The sequence below is a fragment of the Lacerta agilis genome, chromosome 3 (assembly GCF_009819535.1).
Source record: "Lacerta agilis isolate rLacAgi1 chromosome 3, rLacAgi1.pri, whole genome shotgun sequence".
Lineage (NCBI taxonomy): Eukaryota > Metazoa > Chordata > Lepidosauria > Squamata > Lacertidae > Lacerta > Lacerta agilis.
The window spans coordinates 54,957,610-54,976,268 of NC_046314.1; the positions used below are offsets into that span (position 1 = coordinate 54,957,610).

The following is an 18,659-nucleotide window of genomic DNA, read 5'->3' on the forward strand; positions in this document are numbered from 1 at the left end:
ATCTATCTCCTTTGCAACCCAGTTTACCCCATGAGTTGGGAAGGAGAAGGATTAGTGGGAAATTATCAACAACCAAGGCAATAAGCTCAGACGAACAGTAGACTAGGCCATGAATCCTCTTTACTGTGAGTTCGAATATACTTTCTGCAGCTCTCTCTCTCGATGGGGAAGTTCCCAACACCCATAGCCAAGGGGATTTCATTTGGCAAACAATGTATGAGCCTAACTTAAAGATGTGCCAGACCATTTTAATGTCCAAACACCATGCCCAAAATTGGTCATGTGAATGTCCCTTTAAGCAAACTCTAATATATTCCAATATAGTTGCATTAGGCTCTTCGGTATGTACTGCATTAACAAAGATTAAGGAAATACCCTCAATGACGTTTGCCCAAAGGCTCACATATAATATTGCCCACTTCTATTGCGGGAAAGAAGAAGAAAGGGAACGAATGACGTTAAGTATTAGAGGAGACACCTGATTAAGTTGTCATAGTGAAAAATGTCCAAACAGTGAAGTCTCAATGACTGAGTTAATTTCTTGCCTATTTTGAATATGGAATGGGATAGGTGGTTAGCATGTTATGCACCACCTGCAGCTGTTATACCAAGTATCACTTACATCATGTACCAGTTTCAGGTTTGGGCGGTCTTTTTATTTAATTTTTTGCAATGGATTTAAATTGATGGGGCTAGAATCTTAGTTAAAAACCTATAGAATACAGCTGTGTATTCAATATCAGATACATCTAAATTCACTTCTGTGAACCCGCAGATGCAGGATATGTATGAAACACTCTCTTCAATGACCAGGGATAAATTGCAGGCAAACAAGAGGACTACCCAATTAAATCAATGTCTCGGCTCAGCCCCAGACACACTGATCAGATGTTCGGAAGCTGTGGCTGGATGGCTACGTGGAAGCTGGTTGAAGTTAAATCCTTCATAGACAGAGGTCCTCTGGCTGGGTCAGGACAATATGGAGTTGGGGAACCAACTCCCATCCCTTGTGGGGGCGCAATTATTGCCAGCGCCGTCCATTAAGAGTTTGGGTGTAATCTTCGACACCTCCCTTTCTATGGAGGCGCAAGTTACAGCTACAACAAAGGCGGCAGTTTTTCATCTCCACCAAGCTAAGCAGTTGGTCCCTTACCTCTCTCGCCCTGACCTTGCCACTGTGATCCATGCGACAGTCATCTCCAGGCTTGATTATTGTAACTCACTCTACACGGGGCTGCCCTTGAAACTGACCCAGAAACTCTAGCGGGTGCAGAATGCCATGGCAAGATTCCTTACGGGATCTCCACTGTGGGATCACATTCACCCAGTGCTATGCCAGCTGCACTGGCTCCCGGTGGAGTACAGGATCAGGTTTAAGGTGTTGCTTTTAACCTTCAAAGCCCTATATGGCCTAGGACCCTCGTACCTACAGGACCGCCTCTTCTGATATGCCCCACGGAAGACCTTATGGTCTGCTAACAACAACACCTTGAAGATCCCAGGCCCCAGGGAAATTAGACTAGCCTTGACTAGAACCAGGGCCTTTTCGGCCATGGCCCCGGCCTGGTGGAACACTCTCCCACAAGAGACCAGGGCCCTGCAGGATTTGACATCTTTCCGCGGGGCCTGCAAGATGGAGCTGTTCCGCCAGGCCTTTGGGCAGGATGCAGTTTGACTTACTTTCCTTTGTATAAAACAAGCCCGAATGAGGCCCCTAACCTGCTCACAGGTCCTTGTATGATCAGTTGGAAATAGTTGGTCCTGGCAAGTATTAACCACTCTCAATTCCAACCTGATAATTGCCACCTGCCCAGATTTTAACTTGTCTGAATTAATTTTAAGATATATTTTAATTAATTGATGTCTGTTTTTATGCATCTTCTGCTGTTTTTATGATGTGGGTGTAGGAATAGCCTATCAGATAGCTATAGGCACATTACTATGCATACAAATGGTAATGAGATTCCTGCCCCTAATATGATGAGGTAGTAGGTAAGTATCAAATCCTGAGGGGAAATTGTATGCTAAATTACATTCTAAGGACATTCCCCACTGAAATATCTTTGCAACCCTAACAATAAATTATTTTTAGATTCAGCAGAGACTGGGACTTTAAAAATCAGCACCTTAGTTTGCATGATTGCCTAGTAAAGTCGGGCTTTTTGCCACTTTAATATGAATTGTCCCATAGTATTATGTTTATTCTTAAGCACAGAGGTACACAACAGGAAAAAGAAAGTGAAGGCACTGTTGGGAAAATCACATATGTATCTAACTAACACAGAACACTATAAGCATACCTAAGGTTTCTAATGCAGACGTTTCTTCTCCATGTTATATATCTCCAGGGGGTAATTGTAAAAAGGCAAAAAATTAAAAAAAAATCTAATGGAAACCATTTAGACACATATGACTTTCAGGTACAATTCTATTTTTTTCTACTTGGTAAAAATGGATTGAAAAATTATTTCATTTCAACATGACAGAGAAACAAATTTATCCTTGTTCTTAGTACTTTCAAAAAAATTGTACCTCGCGGAGTTTTTTGATTGTGAAAAACAGAAAACTCTTCGCAATGCACAACATTTTTGAACCAAAGCAGCCCATAGTGGTAAAGCACAGGTTCATTTCCCAGCATCTCTAGTTAAAGAACTGCAGGTTGGGTGGGGAAGAAATCTGTCTGAGATCTTGAAGACCTGTGCCCTCTCAGAGCGATCAGTGCTGGGGCTAGATGTAAGAACAAACTGACTCAGTAAAAGCGGTGTCGTATCTCCAAGCTGTCTTACTCTGAAATGTTGAGGTTTGTACATCCAAAAGGGATTGAAGGTGAAAGGAAGAAAAAATGCAGGAAAAGAGGGATGCGGTCATTTCTCATTAGCACCTTAACGATCCATTGATGATGATTATGCAAGTTCATGCCAGATTAACAAAGCCAATCGTATTTCATTTACAAGTTCAATGTAATTTAAAAAGAAACATATAAGCCATTCCCTGCGAAGTTTTACAATTATTCCTTTTTGCCTGAGTTCTTTATTATTCCAGAAGATGGCGCTATTGATTTTTTTCTCATGCCTTTGGAGATTACTAAGAAAAAAAAGTGTTTATGTTCAGACGCCTGCCAATACACTTTTGCACTTGAAGGTTTGTATACTTATAACTCAATGGAAAAAAATATTGTGATGTAATGTGATTTTAACTATTGCCTTCTAATATTTTCAAAGGTGGTAATGAAGGTGACATAATTCATACAATCTTTTCTAAGTCAATCTGGCTAGATACAGCAGACTCATTAGCGCCAATCCAAAGACCAATATTGCCTTAAACCTTATGAAATAGGATAGTAGGTAAATAAGGAACAATTATTTCAACTACATTGATGTTTTGTACATGCCATCGTCTGTATACATTTTATATCCTTGTACTTTTCAGAAAGTTTGCTTTTTGCTCTAAAATACTAGTTCCCTACTCTGCAATATGTCTTAATTTCAGTATAAGAATGTAGTCCCTGACAAAAGTTTTCATGAAATATCCTGTAAAAAGAATTTCTTTCAGATTACTTGACAACACCGGATGAAAAGAAAATGGCAAATTTACGATACCTACCTTTTTTTGACAATCAATATGACAAGGAGGAGGAGGAGAATGAAGACCAGAATTCCTGCACTTATCCCTGCTATTTTCACTACACGATCCGTCTGCTTAGCTGGGTCTGGAATTACCTCTGGTTCTTCTGTTGCTGCTGCTGAGAGAAAAAGAAATAAAAGTTATTTGAATTCCTCGGATCAGAGAAGATCATGGCCCCAATCAAAAGGAGTCTCAGAATGTTAACCTGGGCCACACAAAAGGATCACTTTTAAAAAGCTAACTGATCAGCTGTTTTGTAGAAAGGGGACTGAACCCTGCTATCTTCCACATGAAAATCTGATGGATAGGCTTCCAGCTTTATTGAAGGGATTCTTAATATTGGACTCACTAGTTCACTTTTGAGATGCATATTCATTTTTTCCCTATCCTTCCCTTTTGCTTCTCTCTGCTATGTTCCTTTGTCTATCTTGCATGTCTTGTCTTGCACTCTCTCTCCTAAGAAAATGTAAACAATAAGAACAACAAAAAGAGAATGTGGTGGGTGTCATTCATGCAATCCTCTGGACATTGGGACACAACACTAAGGGCTCGTCCACATTCCCCTATGGAAAACCAGCTGTTTACTGCTGAATCAGAACAAATGTCAGCTGGGTTTTCTGCGGATGGATATTTGTTCCACTTCAGTGGTAAACAGCAGGTTTTCCAGAGGAAAGTGGCAGTGTGAATGGAAAACCACTCTGACCTGTGCCTAGAAAGACCTCTGCTCTAGCCAATAAATTGGTACGGAAATGTTGGGGAAATGGAATAAAAAGTTGTCTGAATTCAGTCTGTGTGCGCAGAAGCTATGAAAAAGCAAATCCCATGCTAGGAATTACAATACGATGGACTGAAAGTTAAAACTTCCAGTATCACAACACCCTTATGCAAACTTGAAATACGATAAACAGTGCTGCTTGCCACATTGAAAAAAACGTTTGAAAAACGTTCTGAGAAGGGCAACCAAAATTATTGGGGGGCCAGAGCATCTTCCCTATGAATAAAGGATACAACAGCTGAGGTTTTTATGGTTTAGTGAGGAGGGGAAGCAGCTGGAGAAAGGACACCATGGGGGTTAATAAAATTATGGATGGTAAACTTAAAACTAGAATTTGAGGTTAGCTAATGAAACAAAATTATCCAGCTTCAACTGGGTGCAGTAGCATTTATAGACCATTCCAGGGTTGACCTGTGCAAGTGAGTTAGCAGAGTTTGTAGGCCAGGTGCCTCATCTTCACCCTACTGACCCAGACAAGGTGTTCAGGCAGTCACTTTGTTTATCTCACTTTTATAAAGTTGTGGCCTTGTAACTGCATATGCTGATGCCTCCCCCACTCCACACACACACACACACACACACACACACACACACACACCACCGTTTGCTGCTTCAAATGTCAATTTCCATTTAATCTCTAATGCACCCTGGAATAATGTGAAATTTTTAACACTGTGCTAGTCTTCTGCATTTTCACTATATAAATATCCTGCAAGAAACACATTGTCCCGAGGACATTCATGTGACCTTGGCTGTGTCATTAAATCCAAACACAGACATTGTCATTATCCCTGGAGAACATCCTGATATTTTAGAATAGTTAACAGAACTATTTGCATTAAGATGAGGGTAAACAATGGCTCAGTCTGTGGTACAGTTAAGCAGGAACTGTATGCACAATGAAAATTGTCTTAAAGGAAGAGTAACTTAAAATCCAGGTAGAGCTTTCAGAGTGTCTCTAGAGGATTCTGTATTCAGAACACTTGTTTGACCAGCATCACTGTAGATTTGGTGACTTTTAAAAAAAATGCCACCATTAGTTTTAATAATTTGCAAACTCCACAAGTTCATCAACCAGCATTGTGAATATGCAAATACAAATACAAATGTAAGGAAAAAGCCTTTATGTTTGTAGATCTGCACTTGCAATTAGGTCCAGAACCAAGAAAGCCCAGCCTTTAACAAAATTATAATAGAATAGCACATATATTAGTTTAATTTTTTTTTCAGGACCTCAGAGAAGTTTACAACACAATGCTAAACATTAACAACTTGAGGAATGTTTCATTGAGCTGTGTTCTCCAGTGACCTCCCAGGTAGCATATGCATGAACAGGATACCCTCATACCATTCTCTGAGTGCATTGTATACGTTAGGTTTTATGTGCACTGAATGGACTCTGGCTTTCAGTTAAAGGCATGGAGAATGTGCACAACTTGACAAAGGAATAAATAGTGAATTCGTTAGTTACCGAGACTGTCATACTATTGCATTTAAATATATATTATATTTTGTAATATTCTCTCCCACCATTCTAAATGCTAAAATGATTTTCTGTGACATGACACCCACTGAGATTCAGTGTCTCATGATCCATCCAGTAACAGGCTTTTAAAACCTACTAGTTTGCAGATTCCTGATCTTGCTGACCTAACACAATCAGTGAGGGCATGATGAGTAGTGCCCCAGCATACTAAAGTCTCTTCTAGAAATCATTCTGACATATTTGATTTAACACATTGCTCATCACCTGCAAGGCATCCTTTTTAGAAAAGAGCTTCATATATCACATTTGGAAAAAGGCTTCATAGCAATTACATCATGAATTTGTCCACTGCACCATAACCATCTGCCCACTGCAATGCCAACAATTCAGTTATTTTATATATCACTAAATAACCCAAGAGACCCTCAGGTTTAGGCTGGTTATATCTATCTATCTATCTATCTATCTATCTATCTATCTATCTATCTATCTATCTATCTATCTATCTATCTATCTATCTATCATCTATATCATCTATCTATCTATCATCAACACAAAACTGCCTCAAAGTGACTTACAATGTAAGAATTGAACTACTAAAACAAAATATATGAATAAGAGTGCCTCAGTCTTATCTGTATTCAGCTTCACTTTATTGGTTCTCATTACTGAGGCCACACAGTGAGCTAGCACATGTACTGTTGAACCTGCAGGTATAAAAAAGCAGAGCTGCATATCATCAGCATAATGTGACAGCATGCCCCAAAACTCTGGATGACCCCATTCAGCAGTTTCATGTAGATGTTAGAGCAGTATGGGGGATAAATCCGAACCCTGCAACACCTCACAGTGAAGGCTCTCTGGAGCCAAACACCACCATGAGCACCAAGCTTTGAAGACAGCAATCCAGGTAGGAATAGAACCACCACAAAGCAGTACTGCCCATCCTACTTGGACAGCTGGTCCAGAAGAATAGCACTCTCAATGGTATCAAAAGCCACCAAGAGATCAAGAAGAATTAAGAAGGGCAGTGTCTTCCTGGCATGTGGGTGAAAATGCTGGGCATTCAGTTGTATCCTACTTCTCCTTCCTCTCTGCTCAATGTCCCCAAATTTGCTGCAGAGGGTCCTCCAACTCTCTGGACCAGATTTTGAGGTCTGTTGTAGAAGCAGAGCAGTAGCACTGGATACGGCCTACTGATGAAAGATACATCAATAACAAGACTTCCTAGCATTCAAACTCAGTGTTAGATGGTGGGAAATGTTGGCATGGGGCAGTGAACAAAGGGATTAGGAACGTGTAGAAGGCGAATAAGGAAACTTCTAAGCAATAACTATTTGTATAGTAATATAAGATTATATTTAAAGCTAGAGTGGTTATACCAATAAAAACTTGTATCAACATGTATTAGCTGTTTCCTGCTAATTTTTTGTTTAGATGTAGTTCTGAGGGACCTTGAGATTCAGATAGTAATATGTTTCTAATTTTCCATATTGCCTTTAAAGGGAAAAAGGAGCAAAAAAAAAAAAAAAAAAAAGAGCGAGCTATATTAAATAGAACTATAATTTTCAGAGTGGTTCCCAGTGAGCCAGATTCCAAAAACAGCTTTTGCACTTTAAATCTAGATATTAGGATTTTAACCAGTTGTGATCTGATTAAAATGAGGACACAACATGTCCTCATTTATGAGATGACAGTAATTCTATTACATCAAACCTAGGAGGATGTCTCTATGAATACCCATATTCTTTAAATTTGAAAATACAGAATGATCACATCTTCTCTGGTGTTTGAAACATATAAGCTGATCAACAATCAGAGACCCAATTCCTTACTTTCTGGGTGTTTTTGTCTTTTTAAATACACAATACTTAATTTATAGTAACACTAACACACACACACAATAATTATGCCTTATATCAATAGGATTTGCTTAAGATCTGAGTGGCCACTTATAGGCATGATCACATTTTGAGAGCTGTGGTTAAAAAAAATAGAGAAATTTAAGAACAGAATCCAAGTGACTTTCTGTAACAGCAAAATTCAATTCCTTAGACTGCAGTCCTAAACACACTTATTCTACAGTGACACACAGAAAGATCGGCTTCAAGTTACTTCCATGGTGAGATAAAGATACCACTGGCTCTCTGAGGTGATTTATGGGGATGAGCTGAGGGTAGGGTTGCCACCAGTCCCTAGAAAAATATGTCCACCATTTTTGGAGGAAAGTGTCCCCTGTCCTGTTTGGACTTGAAACGGGACACATTTTAAACATATTTGAGCTCCTCTCCCTCAAAACTTTGTGGGCAGAGGGTGGGTCTGTTGGGAGGAGGAGAGTGAAAGCCTGAGTGGGACTTTCTGTGGGCAGAGGGTGGGTTCATGAGGAAAAGAGCCAAGAGTGAGAGCAGGAGTTATCACAGAACGCAGGCAGAGGGTGGGGTGGGGCCGGGAGGAGGAGTTTGAGAGAGGAAGTTTTTTCATGGGCAAAGGGTGGGTTGTGGAGAGTGATGTAACATGGGCCTGCTATGGTGGAGTCTCAGGTTTTCCATGGGCAGCGGGGGGGGGGGGAGAGCAGCAAGTGGGTTGGAGAGTGAGAGAGGGGGGTTTGCAGGGGGCTGGTCTGGTGCAGAGGAGAGAGAGAGTTATTGCATGGGCAAAGGGGGTGGGTCGGACTCGGAGAGCAAGTGAAGGGGTTTGCATAGCCCTAGTGGAGAGCTGGGGAAATGAGGTTTTACATGGGCAGAGCAAGTGGGTTGGAGACGGAGGTTTGCACAGGCCTGGTCCGGCCGACTGATGGAAAGCAGGGAGGGATTGGGAAAGAGAGTTGTTGAACAGGCAGAGGTGCATATTTTTATTACAGTTGTAAATCATAGTGCTTTTGTTGTTGTTTTCATTGAATAATGTAAACCCTGTGTGACACTGTAATGGATTGCTTTGAAGTCATTTCTGCATCAGGGAAAGTAATTTTTAGCCCCTCAACTTCCCCCCACGCTACCAACCTGTCCTTTAGTTTGCCCGACCAAAGGTGGCAATCCTAGCTTGAAGATGTGCAACTGATATGTGCACGACAGCCTCTGCAAATCACAAATACTGGGTATGTTTTTACAGTAGTTTTCAAGAAGTGTTGCTCCTACATATTACCGTGTAAACCAGGGTAGCATGTGATGAACCAAACTCTTTCCCAGGATGAGAACAGAAATCACGCGCTGGTGGCGCAGCAGCAGCAGGAGGGCCCATCAACTAAAGTGGTACCTCAGGTTAACAGCGGTTTCAGGTTAAGATCGCACCTCCAGAACGAATTAAGTTCGTAACCAGAGGTACCACTGTATTCAAACTGGGCTTCCTCCATGGCTTGATTGTCAGATAAAGAGACATGTAAACCCTGCCATTTTATCACTGCCAACTCTCTAATCATCCCCGGTGATCACCACTCATTTGCTTCCTATAACACTGTCATATTCTATAACCTTATCCAATTCCCACACTAATTAAAGCTCTCAGCTGACTGAAATCTGGCTTTCAATTTTTTTGTGCTAGCTATTGCTGTGCATGAACTGTGTTCCTCTCACATATTCTTGCTGGAAGTTAACATTTCATGTATTAATGTAAACTGTACTGTCAAAATAATTCCAATAATTAGTTAGGTAATATTAGATAATGGTGGTGGTGGTGGTTTATTAAGATTTCTTACCTACCCTTCACTATAAGGTCCCAGGGTATGTTGAAAGTACAAAAACTTATACTTTTTTTATAAAAAAACTAAAACCAACCAACCATAGACAATAATCATTAGGTTAATTAGGTTAATTCACAATTTTGAGTATTTTGAGTATTATTTCAGATACAGAAATCAGCTTGACCTCACCTTAGTCAGATCAGGAGAATCTTTATTTGCATCAGCCACTAGCCATAGCAATAAAATTAAAAAAAAATGTGCTGAAGATAGAGGTAAAAACTTACCCATACTGTACAAAATACATTTTGGAGGTTTACATCAATAATCAAATAACAGACCTTGGTTTTCAACTACATAACAGAGAGAAGCCACTGAACAGGATCTTAGTTGATGCTTGAATAAGCGAATGAGTGGTCAGAAACTGGGGTTGTATTCAACTAACTTGTTGAACTAGTAGAAGCCAGCAAATGGATTCCTGCTAGTGCAACGAGTCTCCCCTGCCTCTGCTCAGGTGCCCTTCTGTGCCCTCTCCAAATTTCCTTTGTAGACAACTGTAAAGGTAAAGGTACCCCAGACCATTAGGTCCAGTCGTGGACGACTCTGGGTTTGTGGCACTCATCTCGCTTTACTGGCTGAGGGAGCTGGCGTTTGTCCACAGACAGCTTCTGGGTCGTGGCCAGCATGACAAAGCCGCTTCTGGTGAACCAGAGCAGCGCACGGAAACGCCATTTACCTTCCCGCCATAGCGGTACCTATTTATCTACTTGCACTTGATGTGCTTTCGAACTGCTAGGTTGGCGGGAGCTGGGACCAAACAACGGGAGCTCACCCCGTTGCAGGGATTTGAACTACCAACCTTTTGATTGGCAAACCCTAGGCTCTGTGGTTTAAACCACAGCGCCACCCACGTCCCTACAACTGTAGAGAACCCCCCCCAAAAAAAACAGCAGGGAGAGGGGAGATGGTTCCATCAGACAAGAAGACATGCTTGTGCTGATGGAACCATCTAATAGAATCATAGAACTGCATAGTTGGAAGGGACCCTGAGGATCATCTAGTCCAACTCCCTGCAATGCATGAATATGCAGCTGTCCCATACGGGGATTGAACTTGCAACCTTGGCATTATCAGCATCATGCTCTCTAACCAATTGAGCTATGTGGACCTTAGTGCTATGTCAAATACAACCCTGTATTTTATTTTTTGTTCATTCTCTTGCAGCCCTTTCTTCCTTTTCTGTCATGCCTACTGGATTGTAATTTTGCAGACAGCAATTGCATTTTGTCTTTTCAAAAATGTTGTACAGCTCCTAGAAACAATAAAAACAAGCCAACATTTCCATTCGGTCTTAATTAACATTGAGGACGGCGGTTCTCACATTTTCCTTCTAGTTCTTCCCTAAGCACAAGTTCCTGGTAGGTGGTCTCGACGGTAGGTCACAACTAGGTCACAGGTAGGTAGTTGCTGAACAACTGTTCCAATAATTGGAGAACAGGGTGAAGGAAAGGGCAAGGCAAGGAGAAACACTGAATTTTACACCTGGAGAGCTGAAGTACAAACTACAAGCTCTAAATCAATCAAAGGGCAAGGGGTCATATTAGCAGCTGTAAGGCACAGTAATCAAGCGGGGCTTAGGATTCTAGGGGTGGGTCAAAGAGTTCAAGGTGGTACAGAGAAAGAGGTGTGTGCGTGGTGGTGGGGGAGACTAGGATGAAGAGCTCGCAAAAGCAGTCTACTTGGATGAACACTTGTAAACTATGAAGTTAGGGTAACTTCCAGGCCAACAATGAAGAAGGCAATGCACTGTGAATCAAGAAACACCAACCTCCAAATGCTAAAGTTGCATGCTCCCTGGCTAAACAAATGGTCTGCCAACTACAGTATGTAAAGCAGGAGAGCTATTAAAAATGTGGCAGTGTGTACTAAACAGTGGGGATTTGCATAGTATTTATTTATGTGGCAGTTTTCGCCTCCTTCTTCTTCAATTCAAAGATGGATTCCAGGGCCGTAAGCATTAAAAAGTTACAATTATGGTAGCGTGAATGATAACAGAGTGCATTATAAAATATATATATAGTGAAGCTATTGATGGTCCAAGAACTGCTTCACAGGAGGAGGGCATATTTAGGAGAGTTTTGAAAGAATCGAAAAAGGCAGCTTGATGGATAGAGATAGCAAATCTGATTAGACTAACATAAAGCAATTGGGAAGTCATCCATTAACTTCGCCACAGAAGATTGATTCGTTGCAGAGGGGATGCAGTCAGTTCCACAGGACAGTGGAAAAGCTTGGATGTGATAGGTACGAAAAATCTAATTTTCATCCTATTTACTGGAGCTAGTGCAAGGGGGAAAATAGCTTGTTCTCTGAGGGAACTAATGAAGTGTGATGAATTATGTGAAGATGAAAGATTAAATTAAGAGGAAAAATAGGAAAATGGGATAACACGAAGAAAACAAATGGAACTATTACTTCAGGCTCTGCAAAACACTTCCATAATGGAAATTTAGTTACTGCACATTCAACATCTACTGTATAAATAACTGCAGGAAGTTTTCCTCAGAGAGTGCTGAAGAAAACAAAAACAAAAAAAGCAAAATGTTTTCTTCATACTACGGAATCCTACATATCATTATTTCAAATAATCAAGATGAATAATTCTTACTCAGAAGCTTTCAAAACAAGGTGGATGCCTGAGATGGGCAGTAATAAAACATGTATTATCAGAGTTTGATTATGACTTTGAGGCATTTCTTATAGATAATATGTCATACAACATATGTTGGAAGTACAGGCTTCCATTGCAGTTTCCTACTTAAAATGGCCGTTTTCAAGGATGGGATAGAGACTTGCTTCTTTATGCATTTATCCTTTTTAGGTGTGGATCTAAACATGCAATGGATGAATGTGACAAATAGATTCTAAAAATATGCCCAGTCTATACTGGCTGTGGCTCCTCATGGTTAGTTTCTGTATCCTAGAGTCACTGTAAATGGAGAATAATGTGGTCCTACTTTGGAAGTATAGCTCAGTTCTCACATTCACTTTTGAAATGGTAATGCCACAAGTTTTGCGTTCCCATTTTTTTAAAATTTTTTATTTTGCAGGCTGTTCATAAGAGCCCACAGATGTAATATAAACTTTGAAATTTTAGCTTCCAGTAGTTCGTGGAGTAGTTAGCTTCCAGGAGTGTGGTGGAGTCTACTTCTTTGGAGGACTTTAAGCAGAGGCTTGACAGCCATATGTCAGGAATGCTTTGATGGTGTTTCCTGCTTGGCAGGGGGTTGGGCTGGATGGCCCTTGTGATCTCTTCCAACTCTATGATTCTATGGTGATTATTGAAATTTCTCATGGAATAAGCCTTGACATTTATTTTGAATAGTCACATCATGGTGAGCTTACCACACCAAAATGGAACACAGATATAATGCATAGAAAAACTAGCATTTTGGCCTAAGGAGTCATCCAGCCTGAATGGCTGTCAGATCACAATATAGAAAAATATATATATTTCTGGCCAAAATCAGTGTTGCAATACAGATGACTCACAATTTGTGCTGGGATTAGGTTGCGGGGATTGCACATATAGGTGAAATTGTGTGCAGCCAAATCAACCCTGTAAATGTCCCCGCATAACCATCCCTACCTTTCTGGAGCCAGTTTATCAAGTGGGTCTCACCCCACATGCAAGGTAGAGAGCTTTTAAGCTCTCTGCCTTGCTTACAAGCTCTGGGACATGTCCCATGGGAGCTTCCCAGAGCCTGGTAAAGCAAGGCATAGATCAGGCATAGGCAAACTCCGGCCCTCCAGATGTTTGGGACTACAATTCCCATCATCCCTAGCTAACAGAACCAGTGGTCAGGGATGATGGGAATTGTAGCCCCAAACATCTGGAGGGCCGGAGTTTGCCTATGCCTGGCATAGATCTTAAAAACTCTCTCCACAGCAGGAAAACCCAGCATGGGAAGAGCTTTTAAGCTCTCTGTCTTGTGTGTGTTTCATTTGTGCCATCACAGCTGGCTGGCCACGAAGCGTGTAAAGCTGTGAGTGCACAAGTTTAATGTGTTTAAGTTGTGAGTTGACTGTATATTTGCATATGAAGATCTTTGAATGTCTCCACTGACAATGCTGGAGCTATTAGCATCTCTGAACTGCAAACCTAATCATTTATTGTGAATGCAACTTCCTGCAAAAAAGCCCGAACACCACACAGCTGAGGGGTGGGGGAACAAAGCACCTCAATATTATCTGGACTGAGTCTCAGTCTGTTGGCTCTCATCCAGTCCACTAGTGCACCTAGGCACCCATTGCCTCACTGGGATTAAATGAAAAGAAGAGATAGAGATGGGTAACATCAGTCAGTCCAATTCTTCTGGATGTCTCTCCACAGTTTCATGTAGATGTTAAACAGCTTGGGAGTTTGAACAGGCATTTGTATCAATGGGCAGAGCACTCATCCGGCACCTCCTTCTGAAACTGGCCACCCAGTAAGAGCAGAACCATTACAGTGTAGGACCTTGAATCCCAAACTCAGATTGCCTATCTAGAAAGATACTATGGTTGATAGTAATGAAAGCAGCTGAGAGGTCAAGCAAATCAAGTGAGATGCATTCTCCTTCACCCTCTCTCGGCAAATACCATTTGTGTATCAAGGTCCCCATGCCACCCTTCAAATAACATACACTTCAGACAGAAATTTAAGTTTAAGGTTTTGGGCATAATTTTGGACACAACTTTATTAAAATACAAAATGTGAGTGGTTGCTTAGGCATTGGTTCTGACTATCTGTCCCCGCCTGGGGACAGACTGACATCCGCCCGCTTAGCGGAAGACAGTAAAGGGAAAAAACTTTGGGGAGAGAATGGGGGTCTGGGGTCTGGCCCTCGCCTCTCCCCTAATGTTCCCAGGGGCTCTTGCGTGGCCCCAGCCCCTGGCCAGGGGGTATGGACAAAAGCATGGTGAGCCCCTGGATTCCTTTAATGGAATTCCCTGCGCAGCAGCAGCATTGGAGGGGCAGGCACAGCCAACCACTTCCCCTCCACCAACCAATTTTAACCAATGTGACTAATTGCTACGCAGTAGGCGAAAACCAAATGGCACCAGCCAATCAGCCAGATGGAAAAATTCCTACCAGGCCCCTGCCCCAAAAGCAAATGACCCCATGACAGGCATAGCAAGGTCAACGCACAAGCCTAAGTTATAGGGAGGGAGGGCGGGTGATCCAATGCACGCAGCGAAGAGGGGCTCACGCTGCGTGCCCAGTGAATATATAGCCTCTGGGCTGTCCATCAAACATTGCAACATAAAAATCCCCCCAACAACCCGCATAACCCAATCACATGCCTTGGCCATCTTTCCGATCCCGCCCAGCAACAGAGGAGTGTCTTGTTAGTCCCCACCGCAACACGTGCTCTCCATGAAGGAGAACTCGCTATCACAGGATAACCAAAGCTGTTACCCTGCTTTTGATCTAGAAAGGACCTAGAACTGGCTAACAACCACTTGCCAAGGAAGGGAATGTTTGCAACTGGCCTATAGTGCTTTGAAGAATGCAATTTAAAATCAGCAATGAAAACAACATGAAATCCCTCCACTTTAACATAAATCTACCAAACAAAGGATAAAATAATGGAAGTTTAAATTGCATTGAAGAAGATTAAAGTTGTGTAAAAACTACTAATGGCGCATACATGTAAATCCTCTGGATTTGAAATGTGGCTCTAAAGAAAAAAAGGGGGGGACTGCCTTCAACTAGTAAACAGACCAGTATTAGCAGCTCTGTGTAGATGAAAAGTTTTAATGGGAAGCATACCTTCTCGTCACTAGAATAATTAATTACTGGCTTCTTTTCTTCCCACTGCAACATTTAGCCAGTTATAAACACTTTTCTGTTTATGAATGTACTTTTGATTACATTCAACGCCACTTTTGACATCACATTAAAAAATATATCCTCATAGATGTAGGCTCAAAAAAGGGAGACACCGACAGCTTTCGAAACTGAAGCTTGTGGATAAGGATAATATATTAAAGAAATGAGGATGTTGTTGTGTTGCTAAATGACTTCCAGTTGTCCATATGCCCAGAAGCATAAATCTAAGAAAAAGCGTTGCTGATTGTAGCACATACGGAGAGCACTTGGGGCAATAGCACAGATGCCACAGCTACACTTTCAATCTAGGAGCTGGATTGAGAAGGGGGAGGGCGGGCAGTGAGAGGAAGCGGTCGGTAAAATGATTTAAGATACCCAGGATATAATGGGATGAGTTGGAGAAGCCAGCATTTGTTATGTTAGAGGACAGGAGTATTAGGATTGTGGTTGACAAATCTTTAGCTGCTTGAATGGTTTAGGACTGCATTCAGCTTTCTGAGCCTATTAGTATCTTCTTGATTCCCAGTTTTGCAGATTTCTGGGGATTTCTACACGACATATGGGTAGCATTAAGAGCATTAAAGATTTATAAATTTGTATCATCACGATAAAGCGCACAAAGAGATGAAATATGCACATGGTTGGGTGTAATCCTCATGCTGCTCAGGCTTGAATTAAACCAAAGACCCATTCATAGTCTAATACTATTAAAGAGAAACGAGAGAAAGAAATATCATTTAAGTTTATTCATACTAGCTTCAGGTGCCATGAACATAGCCCCAAGGCTTTCAGTGTACAGTTGTACCTTGGATCTCAAATGCCTTGGCTCCTGAACAAATCAGCTCCCAAACAATCGAAACCCAGAAGTGAGTGTTCCGGTTTTTGAATAATTTTCGGAAGCTGAACGTTTGGCATGACTTCTGTGGCTTCCAATTGGCTACAGGATGCTCCTGCAGCCAATCAGAAGCTGTGCCTTGGTTTTTGAACGGTTCCAGGAGTCAAACAGACTCCCGGAACACAATCTGTTTGAGAACCAAGGTAAGACTATGCAGTTTATACACAGTCCAAGTAAATACCCTGTATTTACCCTGCCTATACAAACTGGCCCAATGATTCACTCATTCACATTTCACACATGTGACTCAACTATTTTAAAAAGAAGTGATTGTTATTTTTCAATCCCTACACAAATATGTGATGATTGTCAATATGAAGGATGGAATTTCTTATCATGGATCTTCATTCATTTCTCAAGCTAAATCAACGGCAAAGCCATTCCAGTCAGGAGAATTCCATGTACATTAACTGTCACCTTATAGCTGTATGTCAGCTATTCCATGTAATCTGTAACTTAGTGTGACACTTAATACCACCTGTGTATCTAACTGGTTAAATACAAATGTAGTGCATACAGGAAACGAAACTTGCTATTTATTTTTAGTAAACAACTCCCACTAGGGAGCATAAAAAACAAATCTGGTTTCAAGTAGATGCTCTTTGAATACAAACAAATCCACAAAGAATATTATTCTTCTGGGAAACACACTAGAAGGCATGTCACAATGTACATAAAAGTGTGCATCAATATTTTATATATCCTGTGGGAAAACTGACACTAGCCTTCAAAGATGTTTAACCACACTGAAAGTAAGTTGAGAACGTGTATCTCAAAACCTAATTTCTAATAGAAGTCTCTTTATCAGGTATTTACAAACCTGCTTCTCCACTCCTCTGATGATCTTTTTGCACAATTCACTGAGAAGTGTGCAATTACACAGCCCAATTATACAGCTAGCAGATAAGAAATATCATATAATTTCAGGATTAGTGCTAACTTCATTAAAAGTACTTTCATAAATAAGAGACACAGCCTGACTGACAACATTACTGTCAGGCCTATTTTGAAAGTGCCATAGCTGAGTGGTAGAGCCTCTGCTCTGTGTGTAGAAGGTCTCAGGTTCAATCCCTGACATCTAGGTAGGGCTGGGAGATGCCTCTGCCTGAAACCATGGGCAACTTCTGCCAACCTGTGTAAGCAATACCGATCTACATGGCCTGATGGTGTAACTCAGTATCAGGCAGCTTACTATGTTCCAATAAAGGCACAAACGGTTGCAGGGATGCAAACCAATAAAGTTTCAGGGAACCTCATAAAAAAATGAATTGCGAAGCAGACTAAAGAATAGGACACAGTTTACTGCAAACAGAACTAATATGGTGCCCAACAGATACTACAAAGAACAGTGTAGATCTCCCTATGTCATAAAAATGCGATTTTTTTCAGAGTATTCTTGGAGCAGGGCGGTCCAATTTTTCAAATCAAGTGGGCTGCAAGAGTACTTTGACATGGAACTTGTGGGCCGCACACTGTCTTGTTGTGTGGGGGGTGGGGAGCAAGACCAAAATTTAACCCCTCCCAAAGCCAGGTAAGTGAGATGCTGAGCTTTGGTAAGGAGGTGCGAGGCTTTGGCAGGGTCCTACAGCTCTCCCACCTTCACCTCAAAGCTGGAAAAGAGGTAACTAGGCTTTGAGAAGAAGGGTGGAGAACTCTAGGCCCCTGTCAGAGCCCTCACACCTCCTTCCCAAAGCCCAGCACTTCACTTACCTGGCTGTGGGAAGGCAGCGCAAGTTTGGTGTGTGTGTGTGTTAAATGTTGCCACGGGTTGCATGTTGAACTGCCCTGGCTTGGAGAGCTCCTACTGCAGCCTCAGAACAAAAAAATGTAGCTTCAGAACTAATGGCCACATGTATTGGTCTAATGTGGAGCAATCTAGGTAAAGGTAAAGGGACCCCTGACCATTAGGTCCAGTTGTGTCCGACTCTGGGGTTGCAGCGCTCATCTCGCGTTACTGGCCGAGGGAGCTGGTGTACAGCTTCTGGGTCATGTGGCCAGCATGACAAAGCCGCTTCTGGTGAACCAGAGAAGCGCACGGAAACGCATTTTACCTTCCCGCTGGAGTGGTACCTATTTATCTACTTGCACTTTGACGTGCTTTCAAACTGCTAGGTGGGCAGGAGCTGGGACTGAGCAACAGGAGCTCACTCCATCGCGGGGATTCGAACTGCCAACCTTCTGATCGGCAAGCCCTAGGCTCTGTGGTTTAACCCACAGCGCCATCCATGATCTACATCCTGATAAAAAAAAATGCCATGGTTTCCATTCTTCTTCTTTCGCCTTTCATTCTTAAAAGAAGCTATGGTAGTTGTTTCTTAAACTGTAGGCCAT

At 41.7% G+C, this 18,659-nt stretch overlaps 1 protein-coding gene across 1 annotated transcript in view; it reads right to left on the reverse strand.

Moving 5' to 3' along the window:
- The window catches only part of PTPRK (protein tyrosine phosphatase receptor type K), a 332,596-nt gene that overhangs the window by 38,089 nt on the left and 275,848 nt on the right, over positions 1-18,659 (reverse strand). The window contains 1 exon segment of the mRNA XM_033143751.1: positions 3,604-3,739. Coding sequence (XP_032999642.1) covers positions 3,604-3,739 — 136 coding nt within the window.